We start from the raw sequence: 21,293 nt of genomic DNA, 5'->3' as shown, positions 1-21,293 counted from the left end.
CTATCCCAGCTGTGTATGATTCCTACTATCCCAGCTGTATGATTCCTACTATCCCAGCTGTCTATGATTCCGACTATCCCAGCTGTATGATTCCTACCATCCCAGCTGTCTATGATTCCGACTATCCCAGCTGTATGATTCCTACTATCCCAGCTGTGTATGATTCCATTGAAAGGCTTCAGCCTAGAAGTAGATCTTTCAAACTTTTTAAACTTTCCATGAATAAAAGGAATTTTATACAGTAAATCCCTCTCTTTATTATATCTAGCATGGTTTCCGCTGCTGTCAACAAAGATTGAGAGATGTAAGCATGGACTAATATTAAGTCATAGAGAAAAAAAGGCTCTTTTTGTAAGCAGCCTGCAGACATCTCTGAAAATGGTTCGTAATTCACTTGACCCAGAAAACCCACCAACATGATGCAAATCAAGAGGTTCAAATATCCACGTTCACTCTAAGAACATTCCTGAAACTGCCATCAAAAGTATGTATATGGGAAAAGCCACCAGGCATCTGAAAGATGTCACTCTGTAAAAGTAATGCTTGCCCACTGTTACAATGGTGGAGTTGGTAGGTATGCCCAGGCCGAGCAGTGGGGCTGGACGCAGGATCAATGGCCCAGAAAGAATGTTAAATTTTTGCTGCACATGTTTAAAAATGCAGACAGCCCTTGCTGGTGAGGCTCCGTTGGGTGAGTGTCCCATCCACCAAGAGGTCGATGGTTCAATTCCCAGTCAGGGTGCATGCCCAGGTTTCGGGCTTGATCTCCAGTAGGGGGCATGCAGGAGGCAGTTGACTGATGCTTCTCTCTCATCAATGTTTCTATTTCTCTCTCCTTCTCCCTTCCCCTCTCTCTAAAATAAAAAAAACAAACAAACAAAAGAAAACAATTTTTTTTTTTAAATGCAGAGAGTAATGCTGAGCCTAAGGGCTACACTGTAGATCCTACACTGAGCACACCCAGGTACACAAAAGCCCCAGCGTGCACTGCCGACTCACAGGTCAGCGTGAGCCCTACGTGAGCTGCCAGGCCACACTGAGATGACCCTTACTGAAAAGGACAGATGGCTTCTAAACCAGGAGAGGAGACAAAAACTTATAGCCTAGGAATATATTGAGCATAAAATAAATGCAACTAGATAGTTCTTAAAATTGTGGAAAAAAGATTATTTTTCCCTAAAATAATATTAAAAATTAAGCAATTACATCATTTTATCCTAAACAGTGTTTTATTATAATGGTAAGCCAAGAACAAATTGTTAGGATGAAAATGACTCACTGTGGCCGGTCGCTCAGTGGTTAGAGCATTGGCCCACGGACCAAAGAGTCCGGGGTTCGGTTCCCACAAAGGGCGCATGCCTCACTTGTAGTCTGTTCCTGGCCTTGGTTAGGGTCATGTGGGTGGCAACCAGTCAATGTGTCTCTCTCACATCAATGTTTCTTCTCTCTCTCTCTCTTCCCCCCTCTCTCCCTCCTGTTCTATCTGAAGATAAAAGCAAAAATTTCTTCAGTGAGGATAAAAAAAAAAAAGAATTAAAATGACTCGTGTTAATTTTCATCAATACAGATTTTCCAACAAAAGTATAGAATGCCATGATATATGACACTTTTTATGAAAAGATGGTAAATTTTTAGAGTATTTGAGAACTTCAATAATTTTCCCAGAGGCCTCTGACAATTCTTTGATATGCAAATCAGTCTTTTCTAACATATCTGTCATATCATCATCCTTACCAATCCAACTCTGTCAGGTGCTCCTCAATCACTTTTCATGTGATTCAAGAGCTCCACTATCCCTCCCCTGACATCAGGTCATTCTACACCTCCTGCGAGATTACCGATTTCACCTTGCATTGCATGTGTATCATGTGGTTGAAGACATCCACAGATGACTGATAAACCGATCCTGCCAACAAAAGCAAGGTAGACAATAACAGACAGACTTGGTTAAATGGAGAGGGATTTCAAGTTGCACGTTATTCTATAAGTGGTCAATTTATTATATTGCTGTTATGTATTTTACTTATTTTTTAACAAAGTGATAATTGAGGGCACTTAGATAATAAAAGTTTGAGACTATAAAGAACTGGCATACTCTGTAAGCTTCAGGGTTTTCAGATGCAAGATACAATAAGAACTAGAACTAAGAAATGGCAAAGGACGTAGATAAGAAAACAAAATTCTGAAACTGAGTCTGTAATAAAGATGGCGATCCTAGCTAGCCTAGTGATTCTAAGAGGGTGGTAAAGTCGAAAAATTCACGAAGATGATAAACCAACTGCAAAGAGTAAAGGCTGAAATGTTTGTAGAGAGAATTGTTTTTATAGAGATCATTATTGTAGAGAGAAAACATGGGGGTAAAGTTGGGGATGAGACTATCTACTTCTTACATTATTCTGACTGCAGAGAGAACAAAAAATCAGTTTGCTAAACTCTTTATTACTCTCTATGACCCTGTGTTTACCTGCAAAATCCTGGCCTGAATCATGTGTTACAATTCCCCTTTTCCATTCTGGGGAAACAGCAATTAAGCTCATCTCAAATCTTAACTGATTAACCTGTAAAGGAAGGCTGGCCATCCATTCCTACAGCATAGCCCAATGCATGCAGGAGTTTTGCTTCTAAATGCAGCTAAGAGTCTTCAAAGAATCTTATCTGGCCTTCCTTATCCAGGCTATCAGCCGAGGGCTGGCGGCCCTGAGGACCAATTCACAGTCGCCCAGACGTTGTCTACAGAGCTCTCTAGAAAAGGCTGCGTAGCTTGTCAACAACAGTAAGAGCTGATTTCTATACAGGTTACATATAATTTTTTCCAGAGGTTTATAAAAAAATTTACATGGCAAATATTAGTTACTATCAAGAAAAAACGTTGCCTACTTTCTGGCCATTTAAGCAAACATCCTCCTCTGAGGCCCACCCACAGACAAGCCCAGATTGAATCTCCCCGAGTCTGCCAGGCACTCTGTTGTCCATGGAAAGACCTCACGCTGGGAGCCTGTTCCCTTGTGCCCTGTGCCTGGTACTTAATCTTCCATCCCTTCAGGGTACAACTGGACAGAGGCCTATCAGATCCTCAAAGCACTTAACATTAGAGGACTGTACTTTTATTTTCTTCTGCACTTTTCAGAAAGACTCTCAGCATTTCCAGTAACTGTGTGAGTTGACCCAATGCTAATGATTCTCACTATTAAAAATTAAAATAAATGCATTTTTAAAAGGGAAAAAGTGGTCTTTGTAATTTTGTGCAGAATTCATGTAATGGGTGCATCCTTACAAATGGAGGAAACATAAATCTGTTATAGTTAGTCAACACAGTATGTAATAGCCTTCATATAGTGCCAATTTTAATATTATTTGTATTTAAAAGTATTGCTTCAAACCTCTAAACCGTTATGAGTGGTAGAAGCTGCCATCTGCTTTGGCTGAGCAGTATGCACAGTAAGTCCGCCAGGGTTCCTCCACTCTGGCACCATCTTATGTGTGGGTGGTGATGGTGAGCTCTCAGAAATTGTTTAATCATTTGCATTTCACAAAATACAAGTTACCATTAAAAAATAAAATGTTCACCAAAAATTATTTTTTCTAAACACAAGATTCTCCGATTCCTAGAAAAAGAAAACATTACCATCACAGTAAGGCTGAAACTGTCAAAAAGGAAGCCAAGATACACTCCAGTAAAGCTTTTGCTGAAATGTTAATTGGTTCATCTTTGAAACTTTATTATGCTATGTAAGCAAGATACTTTCAGAGCCCAGAATATAAAAACCACTTATTGGTAAGTCAACACTGTGATCATGTATTTTGTAAATGCTAATAATATGTAATTAATTTTCTACCATATCCAGATTTTCAGGTTCCGCTAAATTCTAAGGCCACATTGCTGGCAAGTTAGGCTACCTCCAGGCATGTGTAAAATATGAACTCTACTCTTCAGCATGTAAGTTCTCTATTTGTTGGGTTCTTAATTCTAAAACATTCTAAGGTTTTGGAACAAACCAATGGCATTCCAAATTTATGATCAATCAATGCATGCTACATATAATTCTAAAACAATGGAAATCCAGATTTTAAATAAATGATTATGCACAAATATAAAGCATAATCAATCTCAAGTTCAAAAGGAAATTTCAAGAAAGACAGGAATATCAAGAGGATTCCTTAAAGTAGAACATATTATTGGGAGGCGGGGGGTATACAGAGAGACTTAAAATGGCATCTCTGGAATTCTTACAATGAAACAGATGATGAATTATTGAAACTGTAGTGTTTTTTAGCTAGAATGAAAATGACAGATCTCTCCCAATCCCTTCATTACACAGATGAGAAATGAGAGGTGAGGGGAGCAGGATACATTAGAAATCGGAATTGACTATATTACTTTTCAACATCTCTTTTCCAACATTATAGTAATTGATCATCGGGTTGATGGGAAGGGTCAAAGCACCCTCACTAGCGAATAGCCACCAGGAAGTCACACACACAAGGTGGCTGGTGAAGGGTCCAAAGGAATGGAAACAGCCTTTTTGGTTCTGTCATACCTTCTGAATTTTCTCCCTAGTTATTTGAGTTAAGTGTGGCAAGGTGCGGTGCCATACGTTCAGGCAATATATTCCTTCCTTGTCCTAGTCAACACAAGAAGAACACTATCTTATTACAGTTTTACTTACTTTTTTAAAAAAATAGGTTTTCATTGATTTTTTAGAGAGAGAGAGAGAAACATCCATGTGAGAGAGAACATCAATCGGCTGCCTCCTGCACGCCCCCTACAGGGGATCAAGCCTGCAACCTGGGCATGTGCCCTGACTGGGGATCGCACCCGGATCTCTCAGTCCATGGGACGATGCTCAATCCACTGAGACACACCAACCAGGCCAGTTTGACTTTCATTAACGATCTATGGATATTCAGTATAGCTCAGTTTTTCACCCAACTATTTCTCTCCTGACGTTTCTTTTTCCATCCCCTTGTTGGGATGTTCTAGGGGGAGTAGGGTGCCAAACCTGTAATCACTCCCAAGATGCTCCTTGGCCCACTGTCCTCGGTCTGCACACTCTGGGAGCTCATCGATGTTCCTCCTTCAACCTCTCATCTGCAGACTGATGACCTGTACGTCATTCTCTCTCATCAATGCTTTGCTTCCATTGTGTGATTGCTTAGCTACTGTTGCTAATGTTTCTGCTTTTATTTTTTAATTGAGGCATAATTCACATATAACATTTCTATTTGATTATTCTACTTTCTCCTTAAATTTAAAATGCATCTTATCCTCCAATCAGATGTCACTCCCACCCTGCAGTTTTTAGAGGCCCGGTGACATCTTCCAGTCACTTTTCTGAGTCATCGGCTCTTAAGCTTGATGGGTGCCAGAAGCGCCCTGGGGGGCTTGTGGACAGGACTGTGCCCCCCCACCCCCCACCAGCACCTGTGACTCAGTCGTCTGAAACTGGGAACTGGCCCTTCTAACCAGTTCCTAGGTGATGCTGTGGCTGTGGTCCAGGGCCCACACTTTGAGAACCACAGCTTAATGTATACCCTAGATATGGTTCCAAAATCCATCATTTCAACCCTTGGCTCCGACTTCTACTTGATCATATTGTCACCTTCATCCAGAATACCGCACAGCACAATGGCTCATAGCTGGTCTCCCTTCTGGCTCTGTTCTTCTGCCAGGTAATTATTCCCGAAACAATTGCTTTCTTGCTTCAAACCTCATGGCTCTTATGTTGAGCAAAAGATATTTAAAATTCTCTACGTGGCTAATAGCCTGTAAAATCTGGATACCCTGTTACCTACCTTGCCTATTGCAAAGGGAGACTGTGACATTTAAATAAATAAATTCTCATCGTTTCCAGTTCTATAAAGTCATGTGAGCAAAACTTAGCAAATACCGAACCATCGCTCCCGAGGAAATAGTTTGGTTCCCAACAGATCAATACACAACCTTGTTTCAAAGCCACATTATATTAAATATATATTTAATGCCTAGTACCCACGTTTGCTCTAGAAGGCGCATCCCAGCTTTCTTGCATCAGAACACTAGACCACACTCAGCACTACACTTGGGGGAAGGGAACATTTCAAACAGCAAAGTTGCCAATAAAAAAAGCACAAAAATGTAAAAAATGTGGCCCTGAGAAGATGCTTACAGCAGGAGCTGAGACAGGTGGGCAGAGTGTTGCTCTGTCCTCCTCCCCCGGGAGAAGGCACGTCAGAAGACTCAAATTCCCACCACTTCGCACATCTGTCTGCAGATGAACACAAGCCCTACAAGTATTGATTGGAGGGTTTCCAATAAATTTTAGCCAGCAGACAAGATGGCAAATACAGAATCCCCGAATAACAAGGGCCAACTATATTATGAAAGCAATTTTGGAAACAAGTGCATTGTTCAGATATAATAGCAATAATGACTAAAGTAACATTGGAAATTTCAAGAGCTTACTATGTGCTAGAAGCTCTTCTAAGCACTTCACATCTATTAGTATATTTAAATCTCATAACAACCCTAGGAGATAGGAGTTACTATTAACCCCATTTCATAGACGAGGAAACTAGGAACAGAGTGAAATACTTTGCTTAGGTTCCCGGAAGAGGAGGAGTAACCAGGACCTGTGCCCAGGCAAACTGGCCGGAAGCCCGCATCCTCCACCACCAGGTGTGAATGTAGGCGAATTCCCTACCACTCCCCAGGGAGCACCCTCTGCTCCAGTCAGTGTGGTCTCCCACATATTTACTGCTTCATCAACATTTCCTGAGCGCCTCAAAAATGCCAGTGCTGTGTTAGACCCTGGAAGGACAAACGGACTCCAGTCTTAGCTTTAAGGAGCTCAGCGTCTATGAGACCAGCAGAACACAGCAGTTATGGAGAAGTGGGGGTCCCGGGGAGGGCCACCTAAGGGGGTGTCTAGCCTGAGGCCTCTCGGGGAAAGTGTCCAAGAGGAAGTTAGTTTGACGGAATCTAGATTAAGAAACAGGAATGAAGCGGAGTAGAACGGGAGGTAGGAGTGTAGGGGACACCATAACAAGATTGACGGGAGGACTACTCGGGCTTTCAGAAAGCGAGGATTCTAAGGCTGCGACCAGCCAGGTGTGGGAAATAGCGGTGACAGGCTGCAGCCGAGGGGGGCGAGGGAGCGCCCGCCGTGTGACGGACTCAGGAGTCCGCATGTTTGCGCAGATGCTGTGAGTCGTTGCGTGGGTCTGAGCAGACAGGAGACACGTGAATGTGGATTTCAGAAGGACAGCTGTGGGGGCATCGTGGAGGAACGACTAGGAGGGACTAGGGCTGGGAGACTTGCAGTCCTCTGGGTAAGTCCTCCGGGTGAGACAGCGCAGCCTGGAGCGGAGCCCAGCGCAGGAGGCAGAGCTGGGCCGCTGCCTCTCACGACCCCCGGCCGGGCCGCTGCCTCTCAGGAAAGCGCAGCCTGGAGGGGAGCCCAGGGCAGGAGGCAGAGCTGGGCCGCTGCCTCTCAGATCCCCTGGCAGGGCCGCTGCCTCTCACGTCCCCAGGCCGGGCCGCAGCCTCTCAGGTCCCCCGACTGGGCCGCTGCGTCTCAGGTCCCCAGGCCAGGCCGCAGCCTCTCACGTCCCCAGGCCGAGCCGCTGAATCATGGTACATCATGCAAATCATTTCGTAGATGTGGAAGACGCCGGACCTTGTACTTCTTTGTATTTCCTTTGATACCTACCACAAATACCTTGCACCTAGTATCAACAGATGCTCACTCGAGTTCAATAAACATAAGAATCCTTTATAAGCTGAGAACTTTTATGCGCCCGGTTATCCCCGTTGATTGGCTGTTTGAACTGTACGTCTCTCCCCGCAGGTCATCAGCCCAGCACACACGAGGGCCACACCACGTGACACTCAACAGAGCAAAGACAGTGTCATTTCATCGCCAAGCCCCACCGCTCTGCTGGAAACTGCGCCTAATTCCTTCTTCGGTTTCTCATCTCAAATTGTAACAGTTTTGTAACAATTTGTTTTTGTTCATAAGCTGGTAAAACTGTTTCTCTCTCTTTTCTTTAATTCTAATGCTAAAATGTCTAAATTTTTCTCTGAGCTCATTGGAGTTTCCATAAAATGAAAACAATACTTTCCAGAAAAATCCTTTCCTCCCCTTGACATATCACGATAAACACCTTGCCAACATGACGCCCAGCGCCTCCACCAGGGGATCCTTGCCGTCTCCCCTTCCCAGCCCCTCTTACCTTGCCCTTCGCAGACTCGGGGGGCAGAGTGCTCACTTAACCCCGAGGAAGGATCAGACTCTGACATGAGCCCCAAGGATGACTCACCCTTGTTCTCTGACTCCCTCTCTCTCCCTCTGTCCTTTAACCCCTATTTTTCTTACTCTGGTTTATATTTTAATTGCTTTTGTGTCTTGTTAATTGCTCTCTTGTGGGTTCATAATTACCATGTAAATCCATAGTACTTTTTGCCTTAAAGTTAAAATATGGTTTTGTGGGGTTTTCTGCATTTTTATCTTCAGATAAAGCGGGGGGCGGGGGGCAGGGGGTTAGAAACGTCGACGTGAGAGAGACACACAGACTGGTCGCTGCCCACAGACCCCAGCCGGGCCCGGGAACAAACTGCAACCGAGGTACGTGCCCTTAGCAGGAACCAAACGGGACTTTCTGGTCCACGGGCCAACGCTCTAACCGCTGGGCCAAACTGGCCAGAGCAGTTGCCTTAAAGTTTAGAAAGAACTTCCATTAAACAATGTATTTTTCCCCCAGCCTTTTTATGTGTCTTAATGCATTCCAACCCCATTCAAGTGGCTTCCTGTTTTTATAAGCCTCTATCATTATTCCTTCAGAACTGTGGCCACCCAACACCTTTCTTTTTTTTCAAATCTGGCTAATACTTCTTTTACTTTTTAAACTTTTCTACAACAAGACACATGCGACTAATCCACCAGACACCATCACCTGGGTCACTCCGCACTATTCACATCTGTTTCCTTGATTTATTCCCAAATAAAGATGTTTCTGAAACTAATAATAAATTATATTAAGTGATCACTGTAAAAAGGGCACTATAACAGATACTTTATGGAGAAGCAATGGAAAAGAATGTTCAAGTCCTCATCTAAGTCTGCAGGCAGACTGGGCACTGCCGAGTCCGGGGAGGGCTGGGCGGGGTAGGGTTCTAACGGACAGTTCTAACCCAATTTCAAAAGAGATGAAAACCGGACTGAGATAGGATTTCGCCGGTTACCTCAAATCACAAGCATTTTTCTGACCTTTAATAATTTATTTGCATATAAGCTATGCAACATATGGGGTTAGAGGGCTAGCATTGCAATGTTGCTGTATTTCTTTTCATTATCCAGCATTTTGTGATGTACCTGGCTGTTCACAGTGAATAAATACCGTAATGTGTAGAGATCCAACTTCCAATTGCCTGATATATTATCACTTCTTACCTGAAGCTAGTGTGTTTAAAGAGCAAAGCTTATTCTGTTTACCTATCAACTAGCCCATCTACATTAGAAAAGATATCAGGAGTTTTAAGAGAATACTTCAAACCACAACTTTTATATATAATTTCAAAAGCAAAAAAAAAAAAAAAGGGGTAAAACTGGGTAGTAACCAGTTTTTCTACCACATATTAATCTTTAATGAGAAACAAATGTTTCTAGAGGAAATGTAATTGGTGATTAATTGGCTATTTATATACTGTAGAATGGAAAGGTATTTACAGTTTAAATAGTATTTCAAATACCAAAGAGTAAAGATCTGAACGGAAAGGCAGTCCTATTTCAGTTGTGCAGGCTAGTTCTTCGGACGGCAGACGTCCGGCGGGTATTACCGGCCATGAGAACCATCAGCAAGGGGGGGCTGGAGACCACAGTTTCCTGCCAGCTTCCCGGTTCCGTGGCCATCCCCAGGACTCTCAGGAGCGGGTCCCCAGCTGCGTCTGCTGCGAGCATCAGACTCTCGGGCAGCCCCACCGGCTCCTGCTCCTTGTAGCTGACAAAGGCTTCATGAGTCATGTGTTTTTTCTAGGGATGTGGAGCTCTCTGAATTATTAACTCCAGGGAGAGAGTAACAGTCAAAACTCATTCAGTGAATTCCAGTGTTTGCAGACCCGGAGAACAGGTGCTCGCACTCACAGCTGAAGAGAAACAGAGGGTGCTGTGGGCCCTGCCGACGCCGCTGACTAAGCGGGACCCCGAGATAGCATCACTGCCCCAGGAGCCGCGCCTGGGAGGGACCAGGCAAGCTCTGTTCCCCTTCACACAGCCAAGGGGCTCACCCACGCCTTCCCTCCGCAGGAGTCATTTACAGAGGTACAGAGCTGCCATCTAGTGACTAAGAAGAGAACAGCAAGGGGAATCACAGGAAAAATAACCATCGTAATTTTTTAATTGAGCAGTGAAGCAGGGAAAATAATAAAATCGACCCCGTCTCATCCACCTGATGACTTTGGCATGACCTAGTCTTAAACAGCCATAGGACAATCACCCATGGTAAAAATATAGTTAAAATATAGATAAAAGTATAGTTTTTATCCTAGTGAAGAGAACTTGAGGTAGAAGATCGAACAGAGCTATGTTCAAATACTCCCTCTTACCCTTTATCACTTTAGTGACATTAAACAACTTTAACTTTTATAAACATCATTTCTTTATCAGTTAAATAGAAATTATAATAGTTACTTTAAAGAATTATTATAAGAAATGCATAAGATAATACAGTAAAAAAAAAAAAATACAGGTGTACAGTAGACTGGTAATCAATCCTAATTTTCTATGTCACTTTTATTAGTGTAGACTCTTATAAAACATCCACATATCTAAGAAAGAACTGGTCCAAGAAATAAACTTATGACAAAGGGTCAATAATTCCAAAAGCAAGTAAGGTCTTTGCTGGGGGCTTAACCTCAATGAGTCACAAAATTTTTACCTCTCAATTAGTTAATTATGTTTTCTGGCTTCCAGACATTTCGCTGGCAACAAGAAAAGAAGGCGCGACATGAATCCATCGATTTCACCCTTGAGTTTCTAGGCTGTAACATCGGAGGTTTTACAATCACTCGGCTCACCGAGGTTTCTGCTTGTGACAATACATCTTGCCATGGCTCACAGCTCAAGAAAAGTAGAAAATCACTATCATTTTATACAAACGGATATATACATGAAATTTACAGCTGGAACCTTAATATAGAGAGCAACGTTGTACGTGTTTTATCGTTACTGATAGTACGGACTATTTTTGTCCAGGCTTTCTTATGCATGATTGTGTATAACAAAGAATTCAGTAAGATATGCCTTGGAAATAAGAATTTAGAAAAATCTAATATAGTATCTCAAATCACTATTTAGTTCTGCCTCAAAATAAAAATTTGTAAGCTGTAAAAAAAAAAAAAAACAATTCAGAGAATATTTTGAGGGGACCATTTTTCTTAATTATTTCTGGCTGTATTTGTTCATTTATTTTTACCTCTTTTTCTCTTTCTTCTTATTCACTACTGGTTAACCATTAGAAATTAAATTGCTGTCAGCAGAGTGCACCACACCCCTCCAAGTTCCCCTACCTGATACAGGTCTCTGCTCTGATAAAAAAAGAAGCTGGGCCCTGGCCGGTTTGGCTCAGAGGTTAGAGCGTCAGCCTGCGGTCCAGAGAGACCCGGGCTCGATTCCCGCTAAGGGCATGTACCTCGGTTGCGGTTTGTCCCTGGCCCTGGGTCATGTGGGTGGCAGCCACTCAATGTGTCCCTTTCACGTTGATGTTTCTCTCTCTCTCTCCCTCCCACATTATCTGAACAAAACATGAAAGTCTCCTCAGATGAGGATAAAAAAAAAAAGAAGTTGGGAGACTGTTTTACAATACTATCCTTAAGAGCATAATATCTTTACTCTTAGGATAATGATCAACCTAGTTATATTTTTGAAAAGTTCCAGTGAATTATAATCGAAGTTCCTGACCAATGTTATATCCTCATTACTCCTCCAGGGGGAGCACAACTTTCACGTATGATGCAGGACTGCTGCTTTTTACAAGGGAAATCATTTCATCCTTGGAAAAGTCTCAGAAATCATCCAAGTCTTTCACTTTGCAGAGAACACTGTGTCCCAAAAGGCCTATGTGCGTTGTACATACTAACTAGATAGAGAACAAAGCCCAGACCCCAGTATGAGTCTTCTCGCTTTCTGCCAGACCACACTCGAGAGAACATTCTTCTTCCTTAGTAATTACTTAGTAATGTCTAATGCTAACTTAGTTTCAAAAGCATAGTTGGGAGAATGTATAAATAAATTTTTGAATGGCTCTATGTCCAAAAGAGCAATCGCTATCCACTTTTACTATTGTATGTAAGCGTTTCCTTTCTTGAAGTTATTTTTTTTAAGTCCATTTTGGTATAAGAAAATAGACATAACATTTGGTTTTTCAGTAACCAAAAAAAAAGTGTCTATGAAAATTAGACACTAATTAATGTTCCATCCACCAAAGCAAGTCAAGAATATTAATTGATTTTAGAAAAGCCCTAACAGATTTTTTTAAATCCTATCCATGTGATGATGAGTCTGGCCCTGTGACATTTCCTGGGGGGCCACCATTTCCTGCTGGAGGTGCAGCTCTTTGGCTGGATATACAATGATGCAGCTTCTGAGAAGTTTGTTCTCAGTTCCACGTCAAAACTGATTTTCTTTGCAAAGTCTAAATGGAAGAAAGCATCCCCTTCCACCAAACAGAATTCCCCTGCCCACCCAGTGAACTAAGGGTGGCCTAGCTAGCTGGGCAGACGGGAAAACAAATTGGGGTCCGTCACGATTTTAAGACAAAAAAGAGGGAACGGGATTCGACATCCTAATAAGCTCTTCTTACCTGCTGAACAGCGTCTGAACAATTTCTCAGAGTTTCCAAAACAGCAGACTGAGATTCTGGGTTAGAAAGGAAGAAGAGAGTCAGTATATTAAAGAACAAACTTTCTTCTTTCTTTGATCAGGAAATAAAGCTAACTAAAATATACTTTTAACCATAATTACCCCAAACACCCAGTTTATATTCCAAGTATACTTTTGTATTGAGCACAGGGCTGCTCTGCCGTCTATAGAACCCATATAAGGACCAACACTCATGTCACCAGTTACTTGTAAAATTGGAATAGGCCTATGCCCTTCTTGACATATCAACCATAATTACTTTTCTCAATTGCTAGTTTCTATTTTGTGCCAGAAAATACCTGCTAAGACATTCACTTTTTATATGATTTACATAGCTCGAGTCTGAACAACAGAATCCAACTCACCAATCTTTTTTTGTTAATATGTTTTTATTGACTTTTAGAGAGAGTGGAAGGAAGAGGGAGAGATAGAAACATCAATGAGAGAGAAACAGTGATTGGCTGCCTCCAGCACACCCTCCACTGGGGACGAAGCCCACAACTCGGGCATATGCCCTGACCAGGAATCAAACCCATGACCTCTTGGTCCATGGGTCCACACTCAACCACTGAGCCACACTGCCTTGGCTCAACTCACCATTGTTGAAAGATGGGATCGCAGGTGCCTTGTCTAACTATTGACAAATTACCTTCTGATTTCAATGAGGGATAATGAGCACCATCACCAGGAGGAACTGAGCAATCAGGGATTTCGATATTTTAGTCCGTCACTTGGGAGTCTGAGACTTCCAATACTTCCTGCTAAAAAATCAAAGGGGTAACCAAGTCCAGGATTTTCTCTTTAAGCAAGAGGACACCGTCTTCCTTATCGTACCCCCAGTTTCTAGAATAGTGTCTGGCACACAGCAGGTGTTTAAAATGTGAGTAATTATAGGAGGGAATAAAAGAAGTGATCAAAAGAATAATCGGGGCTGGCTGGTGTGGCTCAGGGCTTGAGCAGTGACCTGTCCACCAGAAGTCTCCAGTTCAATTCCCAGTCAGGCCAAATGCTCGGGTTGCGGGCTCCATCCCCAGTAGCAAGAGGCAGCCAGTCGATGTTTCCCTCATCATCAATGTTTCTGTCTTTCTCTCCCTCTCCCTTCCTCACTCTGAAATCAATAAAAACATATCAAAAAAAAGAATGATCGGACCAGGGAAGTGGGTGTCACCGTGAAGAGTGAGTGTCTTAGGTGGAGGAACAGGATGGAAGGACTTTATAACAGGTGACATAGACACCACTTTGCCGCTAGCTACTTCCTGCACCATAGCTAAGAGTGTATCTTTCAAAACAAAAGTCAATGAGAAGAGCATGAATTAGTCCACACTAGGTGTAACTGTGATAATAGAGTATGAACAATTGCCTTAAAATACAACCATTTTCCCAGACAAATACTGTATTTCACTCAGTTAATGAAAAAGGAATTCTCCTCTCTTTTACTCACAAATCTATACTCTGAACTCAACACCAGAGTTAGCCGATTTTGAATATATATCTTCAACATCACAGCTTGGCCAATAGGTAATATTAAAGCAAATCCAAACTTCGGAGACCAGAGCTAAGATCCTGGGGATTTGAACAGATGTAGAAAATTTTCTCTTCCTCTTTCTTTCTACTTAGACAATACAAGAAGAACCCAGAGGACCTCCTGGGGGAAGACACACATTTCTTTACATTAGGAGTCCATACGTGTCCTCGCTTTTCCTATGGCCCCAGACCTCCAGCCTCTCATGGTAAATAAGAATGTTTGTGGTTAACCAGAACAGTGAATGACTAAGATGTATCCGTCGACATTCTGGGCACTACACCTGAACTCTCAGTCTCCCTGTTAAATCCAATGGCGACCCGGACTGAATTAACTCTCCCATCCCCACCCCTTTCGCTAGACTTTTATTTCCTTGGATCAGCATGTTACAACAGCTAAGAGAAAGGGGTCGACATACTTTCTTCAAAATCATGAGCTGAGTTACAGAAGTTGTGGAGGGTCAAGGCTTTAAGATGAACGAGAGGTACAGAGTGACTGTGCAAAAATAAATGGAAAATGGAAGAACAATTAGGAGGAGAAAGGAAAATGAATATTAAGGAGACAGAAAATAATAGAGAATGAAAGTAATAGAGAGAGAGGAGGAAAGAGAAAGAGTGAAGAGAAGCATAAAAATGGCAAAAAGTGATGTGAGTGGAAAGAAGACAGCATGGGGAACAAATAAAGTAACTGGCTTCTGTTTTTTCTTCTCTTTCTCTCTAGATAGTTTATAATTTACAATTATTTAGTTAAGAATAGTTGGTACAGAATCTTATAGTTTCAGGTTGACAATATAGAGATTCAAAGACTTTATACCTTACAAGGTGATCACCCCACTAATTCTAGTAATTTATCTGTCACGGTGTAAACATATTACAATATTATTGACTAAGTTTCCCCCTTTCAACTATCCCCTCATCCCTTCTCTTCTGGTAAGGTAACCATCCCTCTGGTCTCTTTCTATGAGTCTAATTTTGTTTTGTTTTGTTTTTAGATTTCACATATGAGTGAAACCATAACAGTATTGTCTTTCTCTGCCTGACAATTCATTTAGAATAATACCCTCTAGATCCATCCATGTTGTTGCAAATGGCAAGGTTTCATTCTTTCTTATTGCTGCATAATATTCCATTATGTACATGTGCCACATCTTCTTCATCCATTTGCCTGTGATGAACACCTAGGTTGCTTCCATATCCTGGCTATTGTAAATAATGCTGCCGTGAACATAGGGATACATCTATCTGTTCAAATTGGTCGTCTCATTTTCTTGGGATAAACACCCAGAGATGGAATTGCTGGATCATGTGGTTTATCTAGTTTTAGTTTTTGGAAGAATCTCTGGCTTCATGTCTAATGTCCCTGGGCAGGTGTATTTGAGAAGTCTGCCTAGTTCCAACATCCTCAGAATGATCACCCCTCGTACAAACGGTGGCACTTGTTACCCATGCTGCTCCCCCAGGTCCGTGGGTGCTTCAGACCCTGCCTTCTACTCGGTTCTGCAGCTGACAAAGTCCTCATTAAATAGTCATCAGCCAGGATGGTTGTTTTTAAAGTAGGAGCTCTCTCAAAGGTACATTCAAAACTGCCAACTCTTACTCACTCCTTCTTAAGAATTAAGAAACTAGACTGTTGTTTAGAAAACATTACTGTGAAGCAGAGTAGGAGAAAGAACATTCCTGACAAAATTTTAAATGTTCTACTTTGTTAAAGTTACCTCACAAAATTCTGAGCATTATCTAAAATTCTGGTCTTCCTGCAATTTCAAATATAGTTAAGAAATGATCTCTCTATCATCACAAAATAAGCTTATAGCTTATAAAACAAACCACACTTGGGTGAATTTTACATTTGCAGAGAGAAGAGAGCTAAAAAAAATTAGTAAGATATGCTCTCTGCTTTGACTGAAAAATAAATCAAATAACCCTTTAAAATACAAAACAGTCCTTCTAAAAATGAATTAAGTATTTTCTAACACCATCATGTTTCAAGTTAAAATGCACATATACATAACATTATTAAATTAAAGCTTCTTTAATGGTATATAACAATTTTCTTTAAACCTAGTCAATGTAATTAAAAGGTAATTCATTAAACTTCATTTAAATAGCATGACTTATGATTACCTGTCTAATGAACGGCAGATGTTTTTATTTCTGGTATACCATGTCATTCCACAAATGAAGATAGGGCAAAACATGTCCTTATCCTAAAAGAGTCTAACCCTAGGTTCTACTTCTTTGGTTATCTAATAGTATGGATCTGCCCCTCATTGCCAACAAAGGGTATCTACAAAGGCTTTAGCTTACGTATGTAAGGGGGGAAATGCAGGTAGATTTTACCAAAAAACAGGAAGAAAGAAAGTGGAGAATTAACTATGGGAGACACAGTCAATCTTCACTAGCACATTTTATGTCTTGATCACGTGAGACATCGACAGGCAGAATGCTCTGCTCTCAAAGGCTCTCTTGAGCCCTTTGGAATTGCTGCATGATCTCAGTTGAACGTGTGTTGAAGTAGTTGGACTAAACCTAGAAATGAGTTGATGATATTGCACCTGCAGTACATCACACAGAGTCTCTTCCTAGGAACCATTAGAAACACTTCTTCTGAATATTAGAGGCTAGAACAGTGCTTCTCTGAGAGACCATTGCCTTTAATCTCGTGGACACAGGAGATGATACAAAACTAATTGCTCTCATTTTCCTCTTTTCTTTCCATCTGAGGGGTAGATGCGCAACTACCTTGGAAAAGTGCGGGTCCTTCTGAAATACATTTCAATGTGCTAGCTTACCCCAGCTTCTTGTCATTGTTCCATCCTAAGTTCCATTCCATTCGGTCTATTTCCCTGTTAGTCCTCTCCACACCTCAGATATTTATGAGCTGCTCAGATCCTTTCTGGAGCAAAGTTGGGTTAGTTCTTCGTGTTAGGATTTCTACACAAAAAGGTTCTGGCGTGTTTCACCAGCTCTCCCTCCGTGGTTTTCTGTGCCCCAAGTGCCTTTCTGAACATCATTCCTATGTTCCTCTCTTGGCCACTCATATTTTCAAAGAAAGGTGAGGGGCATCATTTCCCAAAGAGGCAACAAGAGTCATCAAGTCCCTGTTCATATATAGACATAGTGCTCCTGTTCTCCATGAATCTGAGAACTAAAGCCGTGTTGCTCTGATTTGTGTATATCTACTGAACAACCTTTGAAACGTGGTATTGAACCTCCAGAATGTCCCTCAGGATGTCTCAACACATCCATAAAACTCTCCCTGAAGTGTTTATATTCACGTGCTGAGTAGATATTTTATTTACTTAGATCTTAAAAGAAAAAAAGATATTCATTTATTCACCCAATTGTTTAAGTATATACTATGTGTCCAAAGGTCTTGAAACGTGGGGAATCTACAAAGACAACAGATACGTATAAACAAATTAATTACAATACGTAAAAATTCAAATAATAGCGATACTGATAAAATGCCATGAGACTCCAGAAAAAAAAGATAATCATGGGGTGGGGAGGGGTGCACTGTATAAAGATAAATGGAGAGAGAGAAGATTAAGAGAAAACAAGATTTTAAAAAGGGTTTCCTCTTATCAACGTTTCTCCATCAACGTTGGGACACATTCACCCTAACTTCCTTCCAGGCAGCACTCTGCACACCCCAGGGGTCCACTTTCACATCGAGGCTCTTTGTGGAGACAATGCCGACTGCGACTGTGTGGAGACTCGGGGGCTGGGACCAAAAGGCGCCCAGGAATGTCTCGCTGGTGGGAGGAGCATGAGGCTCCGCCTTGGCCTCTGCACTTCAGATTCAAGCCCAGGACGGTCAGTATCTTGGTCCATACGTGAAGGTGAAGAAAATCCTCTTTCACAGAAGGAATCATGGGAAACTCCAGGCGAGACCCATGAGAAAGGCAGAAGAGGCAGCACTGTGTCTCTGAATTAGCTGGACGCGTAAAATAGTAGACAATATTCAGAAGAGCCGGAAGGCCGAAAAAGAAGGCAAAAAACAGGTTCTCAATTTTCTAAAACAGGACTGCAAATCTTTCCTCTTCATAAACGAAAGGCCACTGAACTCCTTTCAATTAAAATTGAGAGGGGCTAGTGTCACCAACAGTACTTCTAACCACAATGTCACCCCACGATACAGTGCAGCAATCAACTGTAAGTGCACAGCAAGGAGTGTGTTACTATTAATAAATATGTCATCAAGGTTTGCAACTGATATATTTTAATTTTTTTTTTTAATCCTCACCTGAGGATATTTTTCCATTTTATTTTCAGACAGAGTAGGAGGGGGAGACAGAGAGAGAAACATCAATATTAGAGAGACGTCCATTGGTTGACTCCTGCACAAGCCCGACCAGGGCTAGAAACAAACCTCAACCGAGCTACATGCCCTTGACCAGAATCGAACCTGAGACTCTTTGGTCCCTGGGCCGACCTTCTAGCTGCTGAGCCAAACCAACCAGGACACAACTGACACATTTAATTTTTTTTTTTTAATCCTCACCTGAGGATATTTTTACATTTATCTTCAGAGTGGGAGGGAGAGAGAGAGAGAGAGAAACATCGATGTGAGAGAGGCACATTGACTGGTTGTCACCTGCACGACCCCAACCAGGGCCGGGGATGAACTGCAATTGAGGTACATGCCTTGACCAGAATCGAACCCGGGACTCCCTGGTCCGCAGGCTGACACTCTAACCGCTGAGACAAACTGGCCAGGGCGCAACTGATACATTAAAAAAAAAAAAAAGCCACAGCAGACTCTACACAAGGTTTTCACTATATCAGGAGCCTTCTCACTCTTACACCGGCTGCTTGGCCATGAGAGGGAGTGTGGAGTGGCCCCAGAATGAGGATGTCGCGTGGAGTCACAGCACAAAGTACCACTAGGCAGCTGGGACAAAGCATGCGCTATGGTTGTGGCCGTTTATAACAGATTAGTTGCAGTAAAACAAGTCACTGCATTAAGTTACTTTTGCTTACCTCCATCATCCTCTTTAGGATGCATATTTTAAAGGGAGACAAGTGATTATGTTAAAAATTACTTGCATGGCATTTTGTAAACTACACCAAATAATGATAAAAAATTAAATTATAAACTTCCTGGTATTCATTGCAACTATCATCATTTACCAGATGATCACTAATTAACTTTCAATAATGGTTTCATAACTGTTTTTTCAAATGCCCTAAAATTTTAGAGGATAATACAAATGTTTCTGTTAGAAAAGTTGAGAAAGACAGACACCCTAGGAAAGAGAAATGAAAATATCACCCGAACCAATGACGTAAAACAGGAGATATGAGCCACTATTACAAGAGCTCTCAAGGAAATTGATCAATTCCACTACAGTCACGTGCTGTTTAACCACAGGGGCAGGTTCTGAGAAACGCGTGGTCCGGTGATTTTGTCCTTGTGCCTTGGTAGAGTGCACTTACACACACCTGCATGGCACAGCCTGCTGCCCATCGGCTAAAGCCTCCAGCAAACCACACCAGATCAAATCAGGCACAAGAGAAAATGGTGTGATCGAGAGACGTGGTGAACACAAGACGTATGACACTGCCGCGGGTGTAACCGCAGGGTTTCACGGCCAACATCTTCCTCTAGTTGGGGAAACTGAAAACCACAGGCAAATGAATCAAACTACACTGCTCTCTGACACCATATACAAAAATTAACTCAAAATGGATTGAAGACTTGAATATAAGATCTGAAACAATAAAATACATAGAAGAAAACATAGGCACTGAACTTACGGTCTTGGAGGGGTGTGCATGAACTTGACCCAAAGGAAATGGAGGTAAAAGCAAAACTGAATAAATGGGACATCAAACTAAAAAGCTTCTGCGCAGAAGAAATCAACCAAACAAAAAGTCAACCAATGTAACAGGAAAAGATTTTCACAAAAAATACCTCTGTTAACACTCTAATGCCCAAGATAATAAAGAACCCATACAACTCTACAATAAAAACAATCTCATTAAAATGTGGATAGGGGACATAGATAAACACTTTTCCACGGAAGACATACACAGAGCCAACAGATACACAAAAAACTGCTCAACATCACTAGCTGTAAGTGAAATGCAAATCAAAATCACAAGATAGCTCTTCACACCCATTGGAATGGCTATTATCATTATAACAAGAAGTAACAAGTGTTAAGAGAGGATGTGGGAAAAGGGGAACCCTTGTACATTGCTGGCACAAATGTAAACTGGTGCAGCCACCATGGAAAACAGGATGGAGGTTCCTCAAAAAATTAAGAATAGAGCTACCATACGACCTAACAATCCCTCTTCTGGGTATCTCCCCTCCAAATTTGAGAACACTTATTCATAAAGATATATGTGCCCCTATGTTCACTGAAGCATTATTTACAATAGCCAAAACAATGGAAACCACCCAAATACACTTCAGTGGATGATTGGATAAAGAGGCAGTGTACATATACAATGGAATACTACTCAGTCATTAAAAAGGTGAGATATTGTTACTTGCAACAACATGGATGAACCTTGAGATTATTATGTTAAGTGAAATAAGTCAAACAAAACAGCACAAACATTGCATGATTTCACCTACATGGAATATAAAACAGAAAACAACGAAATGAAGAGCTTTGCATTCAGGAACTCCATCCGGGCCTTGAGAACTGTCCTGTGCTCTGCCACACTCGGAGCCCCACATGGAACAGCGTGTCCTGCATCTGGTCCCTCGTGTGCTGTTGGTTTCAGGAAGTAGAGTCCAAGTGAACCCTAAGAAGTGTTTCAAACACTGGACATTCCAAGGGAACAATGCAGGGAGTGTGCTCGACCCGCTTGGTGTCTCAGCACAGAGAGAGGTAAATGCATCCCTATGAGATGGGGATC

General features: G+C 41.8%; 1 protein-coding gene across 1 annotated transcript in view; it reads right to left on the bottom strand.

The window, feature by feature from the left end:
* The window catches only part of FMN2 (formin 2), a 316,345-nt gene that overhangs the window by 225,526 nt on the left and 69,526 nt on the right, over positions 1-21,293 (bottom strand). Inside the window, 1 exon segment of the mRNA XM_036277697.1 lies at positions 12,835-12,890. Coding sequence (XP_036133590.1) covers positions 12,835-12,890 — 56 coding nt within the window.

This window comes from Molossus molossus, unplaced genomic scaffold (genome assembly GCF_014108415.1).
Source record: "Molossus molossus isolate mMolMol1 unplaced genomic scaffold, mMolMol1.p scaffold_m16_p_23, whole genome shotgun sequence".
Lineage (NCBI taxonomy): Eukaryota > Metazoa > Chordata > Mammalia > Chiroptera > Molossidae > Molossus > Molossus molossus.
The sequence above is the reverse complement of the archived record's forward strand: the minus strand, read 5'-3'. Positions and strand labels throughout refer to the sequence as shown.